The following is a 12,262-nucleotide window of genomic DNA, read 5'->3' on the forward strand; positions in this document are numbered from 1 at the left end:
GTGGCTGGCGATGCGCAGGGTCGCTCCTTGTCGGGAGACACACGTTCCTTCCGATGAGCTGGAATAACTCATGCTTTGACTGAGCGCTCTTTGGGAGCTGCAGGGAAGCCTTGCCCTGGGCTCAGTCCTGCGGCTGTGCATGCGTGTGGTAACAACATCCCGGCGCATTCCCGCTCTTGTTGGCATTCCGTGCCCCCCGCCCGTGGTCCGTGCTGGTTACCTGTGCTGTGACTCCCCAGGGAGGACAGAGGCCGCTCTCCCCAGAGGGACTTCCACATCCTGTTCGTGCCGCGCCGCAGCCTGCTGTGTGAGCAGTGGCTGAAGGAGCAGGGTGTGCTGGGGTCCTTCATCCACCGTGAGCAGTACAGCCTGGACCTCATACCTTTCGATGGAGACCTGCTCTCCATGGAGTCCGAGAGCGCCTTCAAGGTGAGCACCCGCCTCGTGTCCGAGGAGAAACGTGTCGTGGTTCCGTGCTGCTGGTGTTCGCTCCACGGGCTCTCCGGGTGACTGTGCTGCAGGGACGGGCCTTGCAGAGAAACGTGGCCTGATCCCAAGCGCTGCGCTGAGCCGTGGCTGCACCCCAGCTCCTCCAGCTGTAGCTGCTGGTGCTGTTCGCACAGATCGAGCACTCCTGAGGCTTAAAACACTTTGTTGTTGCAAACAGCAACACTTTTTGTGTTGCTACGCAGCCAAAGAGCCACGTACGGTAGTTAGTACAGAGTATTAATGCAGTATTCATACAGAGCAGGTAATACAATAGTTAATACAGAGTTGCTGTGCTCTAAACTGCACCAGAACTAACAGCTGTCACGCACCAGCAGCATGTCCCGTGCCCTCAGAATGCCATGTCTGGGGACAGAAAGGTCTGAGACTTTCTTTGGTCTTCTCTGCCTTACTAAGTGTAGCCCAGAGGACACACTGGGGCTTGCTGCTGCTTCTTGAGAGCTGTGGTGAGGTGCTGTGTGCTCAGATCGGCCTGGATTAGAGGGAGGGACTCTCTGTAGTTGCTTTCTGTCTCTCTCACTCCTCCCTATCAAGCTGGGAGTAGTGTGTGGAGTTCAAAAACACGAGTATCTGGTCAAACGGTCTGATGCAGTGACGGCGCAGATAAGGTCCATATTTGCCAACAGCCACAGTCTTTTCCCAGCCTGTGTCTCCTCCGAACTGTTCAGAATGACCACGATCTGCTGGGGGAGCGGCTGGGTCGGATCGACACCTTCCATCGGGAATCCTTGTTGTTGTTTAGGAGTGTTACCTGGAGAGCGACCAGACGAGTCTGTACCACGCGGCCAAGGGGCTGATGACGCTGCAGGCTCTGTACGGAACCATCCCACAGATCTTCGGGAAGGGCGAGTGTGCTCGGGTGAGGCAAATGCTGCTGCTGGGAAACACATCTTGTCCCGTGGGACTGCCTGGAGCAGTGTGGGGTTAGATGCACCCGTCAAGTTTCGGAATCCAGCCACGGACCCCTCTTGTCATACCCGAATTTCAGGATCGTGGCCTTGGGTCTTTGTCATCTCTGGCCAAAAGAACGATCTCTGCTGTTCCCTAAGTTTTCCTGTCGGGAGAATTTAGCTGATTTCATGTGCTTTTTGCTCGCAGGTACACTGCCTTTGTGTTCTCAGCAGCTGTTCTTTCTGTGGCGTTTTAACGCTTGGTTGTTGGTATCAGAAGGGCTGAATGAAGTGGGAAACGCTGTAACCTACTGCTCATGCCTCGGCTTTCTCATCTCTCCCTGTAACTCACTCACTCTTTCTTCTCTCTGATCAACCTGTGGTTTAATTGGTACCTTTTATAATGAGGGAGCGGCTCGAGATGAAGCCAGTGCTTTGGCCACAGTCGCTCTCACTCAGCTGCAGGGAGCAGCAGAGGAGGAGTTTGTTTCCTCTCTCTGCTCCTGCCCCTGTTACATCACTGCCGCATCAGATCCATCCCTGGTGGCCTGCACCATAACCAGACCGATGGGGTTTCTTTTCAGCACGTGGCCAACATGATGATCAGGATGAAGCGCGAGTTCCCCGGGAGCCAGAACTCCATATTCCCCGTCTTTGACACGCTCTTGTTGCTGGACCGCAACGTTGACCTGCTGACGCCGCTGGCCACGCAGCTCACCTACGAGGGGCTGATAGACGAAATCTATGGGATCCAGAACAGTGAGTCCTGCTGGGCGAGGGGTCTCTGGTGTGCTGGAGCGTGCTGAGGTGTCTCACGTGGCTTCCTGCTTCACTAAATGACTCCGATGTGGGAGCAGCTCACTGGAACTTAGTGCAGGGATGGTTCGGTCCCAGGCTAGAGCCCGTCAGGATCAGCGCTGGCTCTCTGCACAGGCAGGGGAGTCGAGAGCAGTGCTTGGTTCCTCAATGGGCTTGTTGTGGATGTGGGCTGGGTGCAGTCGAAGTGACACGGAACACATGGTGTGGGGGTACAAATGTTAGTGTGTGCTCTCGTGTCACATGAGGGGACAGGCACAGTTTGTGAAAGGCTATTCAGAGCCGTCTCTGGCTCTTGAGGGGGTAGAAAGAGTAACTCCAGAGAGGCATTTTTGGGTTTTATTCCCTCCTGGTGTACTGCCCCCAGGCCTTGTTGAAAGCTTGGTGGTTAGCACCTGAGTTCTGATCATGTCTGTGTAAGTCTCTGGGTCCCTGGGGGAGCACAGGGAGTCTCTCCTTAATTAACACATATGCACTGAGCTCTCTGGGCATTTATATTAGCTTTGCTGCTCAGAACTGTTTCCTGCTCAGGGGACACATTTCCAGTCTGTTTACCTCTGGTGGTGAAGTTCCTCTCTTCGTAAGGGTTATTTCTCTGCACTTGGTAGCTTATGTGAAACTGCCTCCTGAGAAGTTTGCCCCGAAGAAGCAGGGTGAGGGTGGGAAAGATCTCCCCACAGAACCCAAGAAGCTGCAGCTGAACTCTGCTGAAGAGCTCTACGCTGAAATCCGAGACAAGAACTTCAATGCTGTGGGGTCAGTGCTGAGCAAGAAAGCCAAGATCATCTCTGCAGCCTTTGAGGTGAGGCCTGGATCCAACTGTGCATCCCTTGGGCATTCTTGTTGTCGGAGAAGTCAGTGTCTGCATTCAGCAGGGCTGTGATTGGCAGCTCGAGCTGTTGCCATGGAGTAATCCCTCAGCCAGATTAAAACCAGGTAGTCTGGTTTAGAGTACTGGTCAATTCCACTTTGTTGCTGTTGTTTCCTGTTAACTGAAAGGTTCTTTCCACTGAAGATGCAGAGAAAAGGCTTTAAGGAATAGAACTCCACAATGTGCATCCACAGAGCATTACGGCTGCTGTAAAAAGCAACAGGAATGTGAAAAGACACTTGTCTTACAGGAGGTTTGACCTGTAAACTCACACTCACGTGTCACCTTAGATAAAGCTGGAGGGTGCTGTGGGCTGTGCCTGTGGTTTTGTTCAAAAACATCCTGTTGATGATTCATAAAGAAACTGAGATCCCATGTTTCTGCTTTCAGGCTTCATGGTGAGCCTCAAGAGAACACGTTACACTGTTTGTATTTGTTTCCTTGGAGGGGGTTCTCTGCCTCTTCACTTCTGCCACATGTAAGACTAGGTAGCGGTACCTTATCTGAAATAGCGTGTGCTCAGCCTCATCTCCTGTTATTGCAGTATTAGAGGTGAAGGTGCTAAAGATGGATTATTCCTACTGGTTGTTAAAAAAAACCAAGGAAACTTAACAAACTGTCAGAGGTAATAGGTGATAATGAAGCAGTGACACACTGGCAGCAGAGGACTCCTTCATTGCAGGCTGCGTCATTATCACCCTCCTGCCTGCACTTGCCCATTTAAATCCTTCACATGAGTCAAATGATTATTTTTATTCCAAGTTGCAGCAAGAGGCACAAATGAAACACAGATCTCTGGACTGCTCTGAGAGCTGAAGTCTGCACTGTGCTTCATCACATCCTTGCTCAAAACCTGGGACATTGTTACAGCCAGGTACAGTGAATGGCAGGCTCCTGCTCACGAGGGACACAGACCCCACCAACCCAGTTCCTCAGCACCTTCCACTGCTGCTCTGGGGGGAAGTCTCTGAGTGCCTTTGCCTACAGCTCTGTGGTTACTGGCAGTGAGCAAAGTAACTCATCTTTGTCTGAGAAAGGTAGTTCTGATGGTAGGGAAACAGGAGCAGAGAGTGATGGCTGAAGTCTGATAAACATGAAGAAAATTAGATACTAAGAAGTAGTTCTTCCCTGTGAGGGTGCTGAGGCGCTGGCACAGGGTGCCCAGAGAAGCTGTGGCTGCCCCATCCCTGGCAGTGTTCGAGGCCAGGTTGGACACAGGGGCTTGGAGCAACCTGCTCTAGTGGAAGGTGTCCCTGCCCGTGGCAGGGGTTGTAGCTGGAGGAGCTTTAAGGTCCCCTCCAACACAAACCATTCTATGACAAAAAGTGACTGACAACACTGGCAAAATGGGAAAAAAGCAGTCTAATGATCCTGCGTTACATCCTCCCTCTTGTAATGACCAAAGTGCTCTTCCAGGGAATACTGTGACTTTAGTGTAAGCATTTGAAGTGTTTTGTCTAAAAGGTTGTGTGTACGTAACAGTGAGTACAGTGAAAAACCTCCTCGTGACACAACGATCTGCTCTGAACAAGCACTAACCAAAACGCTGGTTTCTTCAGGAACGCCACCACGCGAAGACCGTTGGGGAGATCAAGCAGTTTGTCTCACAGCTGCCACACATGCAGGCGGCAAGAAGCTCTCTGGCAAACCACACCTCCATTGCAGAACTCATCAAAGACATCACCAGTGAGTAGTCCTTCTTCGTCAGTGAGTGTCACAGTTGTTCTAACTCATTTAACCACAGCAAGAGGCAAGACAACTTGATGGGCATTATTCAGCTTGGCAGAAATCGGCCTTGCTCCATCCAGTGCCTCTCTGCTGAAATGTTAATGTAGGGAATAAGCTGTTGGTTGCTGTTCTATTGATTTTCATTCTTTTCCCAAAGCATCTGAAGATTTCTTTGATAATTTAACGGTGGAACAAGAGTTCATGTCTGGAATAGACACAGACAAGGTAAGCAGCTAATGACAATTAGTGACGCTTAAAAACAAGAAACCCAAACCCAGTGTATTTCTCTGGGGGTCTTTTTTTCTGTGAGAGGAAATATCTGCTCTAGGTGATGTCTGTCTCCTTCCAGTGTCAAGGCTGGGAGCTCTCATATCCATCTTGCACATTTGCAGTTCGAGGCATCAGGGCAAGACTGAAGACTGTTAATTGTGATTTTTTCAGTGCACCAGATAAAGTTGAGCTATTGACTGGAATTGTTGTGCTTTAGAAAGACACAAGGTGGAACCAGAGCTGGATGACTGATTTACTGGTCGTGAGATGCTTGGAGAGCAGCTGCCCACTCTTGCTTGCTGTTTCAGAGACACTAGGCAAAACCAGTGTCTTTCACTCCAGGTCTTCTAGGCACTTCAGTAGGTCTTTAAATAACAGCTTACGTATTTTTATTTCTTTATTTTTAATAGGTTAACAATTACATTGAAGACTGCATAGCTCAAAAACATCCATTAATCAAGATCTTGCGCCTCGTTTGCTTGCAGTCTGTGTGCAATAGTGGACTGAAGCAGAAGGTTCTGGACCATTACAAAAGAGAGATTCTCCAGGTTGGGCTGAGCTTTTGGATCCACACATTTCTGAGACAATCCCACCAAGTCCTGAGCTCTGCAGCACTTGCATTCTGGACAGACCCATCAACACATGGGCAGTGCTGACTGCCAGGGTGTGCAGAGGGAGCACTGAGGCGTCTGGGTGGGCTGACAGCAATGGCTCAGGAGGTACTGATACGTGTTTTACAACACGTAGATACAGAGGGGTTTGTATCATTGCACTTCTTACTATTATGATTGAAACACTCCAGATTAACCAGAAAGCTTTTTAAAGTGAACATCTTTGCCTTTGTATTTTTTAAACACTCTGGTCATGGATTGTTGACGTGGTATTAACAGTGAATTCTTCACGTTGCAGACTTATGGCTATGAACATATATTGACCTTGAATAACTTAGAGAAGGCCGGACTCCTGAAACCTCAGACAGGTGGTAGGAATAACTACCCAACGATCAGGAAGACCCTGCGCTTATGGATGGATGATGTTAATGAACAGGTAAACAGGCACCTTCCCAGTGACCACTACATCTAATGATACAGAACTGTGTGCAGCAGGAAAACCTTCATCTTTGTTTTATCATTACTACTTTATGGTGCTGTTCTGCAGCGTGAAGCAGCTCTCACCCCTGCTCACACTCTGCTCTCTCCTGCAGAACCCCAATGACATTTCCTACGTGTACAGTGGCTACGCGCCGCTGAGTGTCCGCCTGGCACAGCTACTGGCTCGCCCGGGGTGGAGGAGCATAGAGGAGGTTCTGAAGATGCTGCCGGGTCCCCATTTTGAGGAGAGGCAGCAGCTACCCACTGGCCTTCAGAAAAAGCGTAAGTTTTGCTTTGGTTGCCCATTTTTTAAAGGCAGAAGCATGTCTGTGTGGCTGGAATGAAGCAAACTGAAATCAGGGCTGGCAGAGTCCAGGCACCTATCTCATCTCCCTGTCCCACTGCAGTATTTGGTCTCCCAAACCTATTTTGGACAGATAGCTTTCTGGCCTCTTTAAAACATCCAGTCACAAACTCAGCCTGCTGTTAGTGCACATCACCGTGTGGACCGAAGACAGACCAGAGCTGTAACGTTTGTTTAACTTCTCATGAGAGTACTCAAATAAGCCCTAACTTGCACTGTGAGTTTAAGAACTAACCTTACTTTGCACTCTCTAGTCTTAAGCCTGGGCAGGCAGGAGCATATCCTCTAAAGAGACCCCAGAGCTGGGAGGAGAGTCTTCATTTCTGGGCCTAGTGTTTTGCCCGATAGGTTTCTCCTCTAATTCAGCCACTATCTTTAGTTTTAGGGTTAGTTTGAGTTTGACTGACAGCTGATGTACAAATAGAACCTGTAAATGTCTCCGAACACACAGGTCAACACGGTGAGAACCGAGTCACTCTGGTGTTCTTCCTGGGGGGAGTAACGTACGCAGAAATCGCTGCGCTGAGATTTCTGTCCCAGATGGAAGATGGAGGCACAGAGTATGTCATTGCCACTACAAAACTGATCAATGGGACAAGCTGGATCAAATCCTTGATGGAAAAACTGGAACCTGCCCCATTCTAAGAGCTGTGGTGAGAGACAGTGAAGGTGGGAGGCCCCATGAACACAGGCACGTCAGCTTCTGGTCTTTTGGCATGGCTTGAACATCAGGGAGACAAGACAGTGCAAGAAGCTCTCCTGAGACCAGCTCGTGATGCAGTTACCCTCATCCCTCTGCACTTGTGTACCTACTGTTTGTGGAACTTCCTAGTAGACAAAGTAGCTCCTTTAGAGCTGAAAGACACTAACAATGAAGTAAACAGTAGGAGAAAGAGAGATCCCTGCTCGTGGTCTGGATTTGGCAAACAAGTGATGGGGTGGCAGGGATTGGGCCTGGTCCTTCCATTTGGCAGATTGCTGGGGGTTTTTCCCTTTACTTTCAGTGGAAATGTGATTATTTCTTTTTACCCTCCTAAGGTGCAGAGGAGGCAGGATGTGTTTTCTGTTCCTGCTGTCATACCAATATTCCCAGCTGACTGCACAATGGAAAGAGAACTCCTGCAGAGGAGAAGCAGTAACTTTTTTACTGCGTATGTTTAGAAACTTCCTGGCTCTCAGGCATCCAGAATAACGCAGCTGCAGGACATGCTTGGCCTGTGGTGGCTCTGACAAGCTGGCTGTTATGGTTAGGTGCCTGTAGGGCACACTCAAGTCCACTGTCCTGAATGCTTTGGCCAGGACATTCATTGCGTTTCCTGCAGTAGCAGCTAAACCTGGAACTATCCACATGCACGTCAACAGCACTGACTATGAAAACAAGCAACTGCACCCAAATTATGAGGGAGATGCTTGAGTCTTTTACTGCAGTCGCCTGCTGAAGGCTTCTTTGTCCTGGGTACACCCACCTGACTCAGGAGAGCTACTCCAGGGTATGAATTACATCAGTATGTCAAGAGCTTATGTCTGAAGACACACAAACACCTCCTGTGTGGGACTCAGGCCAAAACCAGCTATGTCAGTGTCCCAGTAAACAGCGGGTTTCAAACAAGCAGACTCTTTTTTCACTCCCCCTGTTCAGTTTACAAACTAACTGTGGTACTTGCTGCCACAACTGGGGCAGAGCTCAACACTATAAAATGGAATTTTCCATGGTCTTGGTGGCAGGGCCCTCAAGGTGTTGCTTTAAGATTTGAGTTCTGACAAATCAGCCCCATCACAGAGCTCCTGTGTCTGTTGGACTCCACTTGGCTCGTTAGAACAAAATAAAAAGTGTTTGATCTCTTTTTTTTTGGAAGTGTTTCTCTCTTTTCACTGCAATAAAGCCTAAATAATATAACCCAAACCTCTGCACTGTGGTCACTGTGTTCTTCTCCCTCTGCCCCAGGATAATTGAGTTACTTGAACTGAAACTATTTCTCTAACAAACAGCTCAAGGCTTTTTCTTTAAGTTTACACACTAATTCCATTGTGTTCTGCCACTGAACATACTATATAACAAAGATCTATGGGATTCCTTGACTTCTAAAGAAAGATGATACATTTTTAATCCTTTGAGACTTCTTAATTCAGGTGGTCAAGTTGCACACTTGTCCTGCAAAAACAAAACATGCTGCAACTTTTGACAACAACGTGAGGAGCAAGCGTGGGTTGCCTTGTTCTGAGTTACTGCTGTAGTTCCACTGTGAAGTACCAACTTCATAGTATTTAAAAAGAAAAGTAGGTTTGGATCAAAACTTAAGATGTTACTGGGCAAAGAAGAACATGAGCGTGTCCTTGGCTGGGCCCTGAGGGTCTTTGTACTCTCACAATTTCCAGATTTTTTCTTTTTTTAATCTTAAAAATGGAACTAATCACGAGGAAATTACAGCTCTGCTCAGGCTGCTTTGTGAACTGAGGTCAGGACGTGTAAAAGCTACACCACAAGCAAATAAAGGAACCCATTCAAGAGCTTGCTTACCTTTCCACTTGGCCCAGAAATGTGTGTGTTGTTTGTTAGTAACACCAAAGGCAAAACTTACGTTGAAGACGGTTCACTCCCAACACTTGGTAAACTCTAATTAATCACCACCACTGCTGCAGTTTTTGCAGTGCAGCCCTGCACCAGCACACTGAGCTGGAGCCATGCAGACACTCACCCTGAACAAAGTCTCTTCCTGGAACTATTCAACACCACCACCACAAACTAAAAGCCATCCTGACATTGATCAATTCTCTGGAGGAGCAATTACTTCTTAACAGGCTTCCTGAGCAGCTTGTTTATGTTCTGCTTCTGGCTAAGGCCTTGCTGACCACGCGGGTAATAATCTGATAACAAGAGAGCCCAATTAAATTAAGGGGCCATTTTCTACATCATCATATCTTTGTGAATAAGAGATTTGATTTGCAGTACATACTCTTCCCTCTCTGCTGTCTGCATTTGTCTGGTTTACAAGCAAAAAACCATAAACCATTACCCAACCTCCACCTCAGGAGACAAATTTCACTTTTCATAGAATAATATCAGAAAACAGTTTTGCTACAAATAAATATATAGCTTATATCTCCCTCCTCCCCCCTGCTGCAAGAGTGCTCACTCTCTAAAAGGTAGGGGTGACTGTTTGGGTGTGCAGGGTTAAGGTAGAGCAGGGAACTAATGACTAGTGCAGTGAGGAGGTGGCTTAGCACTCGCTCTTCTTTGATAAGAGAGGCTGAATCAGTCCACACAGGTACAGCAAACAAAGTGCTGCTGGCCTGACATGATTCCCCATGTGAGCATCCTTCTCCCCGAGTGACTCCCAGGAGCAGTGGGCTCTCAGAGAATGAAGCAAGAGGCACAACAGCATTCCACACAACTACAGAATGATGTGTAACTAGCTGCAGGAGAACATACAAAGTGACACAACACTTTTTGCTAGAGGAAAACAAAGCACACATTTAAACAAATGCAGTTTTGACCTGGTAACATTAAGCCATGGTACTTAACCTCACCCAATACTGTTCACAAAAGCACTCTGGGGAAGGGGAGCTATTTGGCATGCTCTGTTTTGCTGTGCTATGTCATATCATAACTGGTCCTGGCCACACCTAGTGCATTAGTCCTCGTGCGGGCTGCAAACACAACCTCATTACTCCCGGCTGCCGGGTGAGCAGAGCAGAAGGGGATTAAACTACACCTCAAACCTGTTCAATTCAACGGACAGCTGCAGAACAAAACTGGAACAGGAACTTTACGAAGTAGAGCCCATCATCTACCTGGGTAAGCAGCTTGCTTACTTCTTTGTCCACTTCTTTTTAGACAAGCAGAAATCACGTAAAGCGTATAGATAGAAAACCTGAATGCTTTGAACAGCAGGAAACCATGCCTGGTTTTAAAACGCAACAGCTCCTCTAATGTATACCTGTGCTTGAGCTGAGACTGAAATGACTGAGCTCTTTAGTAAGACCAAAAAGTGAACTCTTCATCACAAAAGCTCTTCAAAAATACTCTAAGTACCAGGGTGGGAATTCAGTTTATTTTGCTGGCTTTAGACTGTTTAGAAGAGAAATAATCCTTTCAGGTTAGCTTTATCTTAAGTCTGGTCCTAAATCCCCTTTATGTGCTTGACCAAGAGTGTGGCTATATTTGACCAGGCAAAGTCATGATCAAAATTGAAAAGAATATGTAAATTGGAAAGATGGTAGAATTATTTTTTACATGGGTCTTCACAGCTTTAAGTCTTAAGGAGCCAATAACTTTTGTGGAAGAGTTCAGATTTTATATGAAACTAACAAATGAGCAATCGCTTCTAAAATGATGTGCAACTATGACTTTAAAATACAGCTAGAAGATGAATTCTAAAGCATCTTATCCCATGTTTTCCACTTAAGGGTTATTTTTAACGTGAGATATAAATATTTGCCTGTGCGAACTTGTATTCAAGCCCCAGTTTTCGTCATTCTTAAATAAAAGGCTCAGTTTGTGCCAGTATCTCCATTAGATGCAATTATATCATTAAATATTAATGGTGGCTTCCTTGGAGGAATTGACCACTTTGATCAGAACACATTGGTGGTAATGCACCATCAGCGACCGCTCTGAACATGAAGCTTCCCAGATGCACAGCCACTGGCACAGGGGGGAGGATCCCAGGAGGCAGCTGGAGTCTGTCGGGGCCTCTGCCCCACACCAGCACTGCCTGCGTGTGCCTGTGTTTTAATTTGCTTAGTTACCAGTCCTCATTTGGAGACTTTGATCACGTCCCGAACTCCTTTTCAACACTGCAGCTCAGCAGCCCTCTTTCTTACACACACAAGTACAACCTGACACTGACAACCTTCTAAGAGGGATGGGTGGCTGAACGCACCCATTTCTCCCCAAAGCAGAGCCAACCCATCGGCTCTGGAGTCTCCTCGCTCCGAAACACCCACCCTGTCTCTTTGCTTGCAGACCAGGAGCAGCACAGCAGCAGCCAACCCGAGGCCCTACCTGCTGCAGTGCTGGGGAGCACCATGCCCGACTCCTTCACCATCCACTAAGGGAGCTGCTGGCCTTCGTGCTCTTCAGTTACACCGTGCTGGTCGGGGCGCTGCTGCTCGCTGGGTGGACGACGTACTTCTTAGTGCTTAAATGAGAGCTCTCCAGAGGCAACAGGCTCCACCGTGCAGCTCATCCTGCACGGCTGCTCATCACACGGGATGGTCCCTTCATCCTGCGAGTGTCTTGCTCTGTTACTGCCTAATCACAGTCTTATTTTCTTATGTAAAAACAATAAAGGTTTCAAAAGCATCTACATGCACGCACCTGACGGCTCTTTGTGGCTCTTGCAGCTTCTTTGTGGCTCCTGCTCCCCAAAATGTTTAAAAGCCTCCCAGCAGTTTTATCCCCCGATTCCCACCGCATGCTCTGCCTCAAGAGCACAGCAGCCTGCCAAGAGGGACAGGAGGGATGCAACACAATTCAAACATGACCAACATCTCATAGGAACAAGTCCTGCCTTGTCCAACTCTGCCTCATTAAGGGTGTGAAGACTGAGATACAGAAATTACTTGTAATTATTTTTAGACGTCCTGGAAAAAGACATCTCAAATCAGCAGGAGGTTTCACTCTTCCTACAGTTTTATGAGGTACATTTCATGGGGGGAGGGGGGACCAACACCATGTTATTATCTACAGGCTTGTTATGTGGTGCTCTCAAGTGTGTTCTAT

At 47.9% G+C, this 12,262-nt stretch overlaps 1 protein-coding gene across 1 annotated transcript; it reads left to right on the forward strand.

The window, feature by feature from the left end:
- Positions 1–239: 239 nt before the first annotated feature.
- VPS33A (vacuolar protein sorting 33 homolog A (S. cerevisiae)) lies at positions 240–7,237 on the forward strand (the record flags this gene model as incomplete). Its single annotated transcript, XM_010021696.1, has 10 exons — positions 240–429; positions 1,250–1,366; positions 1,982–2,156; positions 2,822–3,015; positions 4,644–4,770; positions 4,970–5,037; positions 5,493–5,630; positions 5,992–6,129; positions 6,287–6,455; positions 6,989–7,237. Coding segments are annotated over 10 exons (1,510 nt in total), but the record flags the coding sequence as incomplete, so codon positions are not given.
- Positions 7,238–12,262: the final 5,025 nt, after the last annotated feature.

This window comes from Nestor notabilis, unplaced genomic scaffold (genome assembly GCF_000696875.1).
Source record: "Nestor notabilis isolate BGI_N333 unplaced genomic scaffold, ASM69687v1 scaffold2669, whole genome shotgun sequence".
Classification (NCBI taxonomy): domain Eukaryota; kingdom Metazoa; phylum Chordata; class Aves; order Psittaciformes; family Psittacidae; genus Nestor; species Nestor notabilis.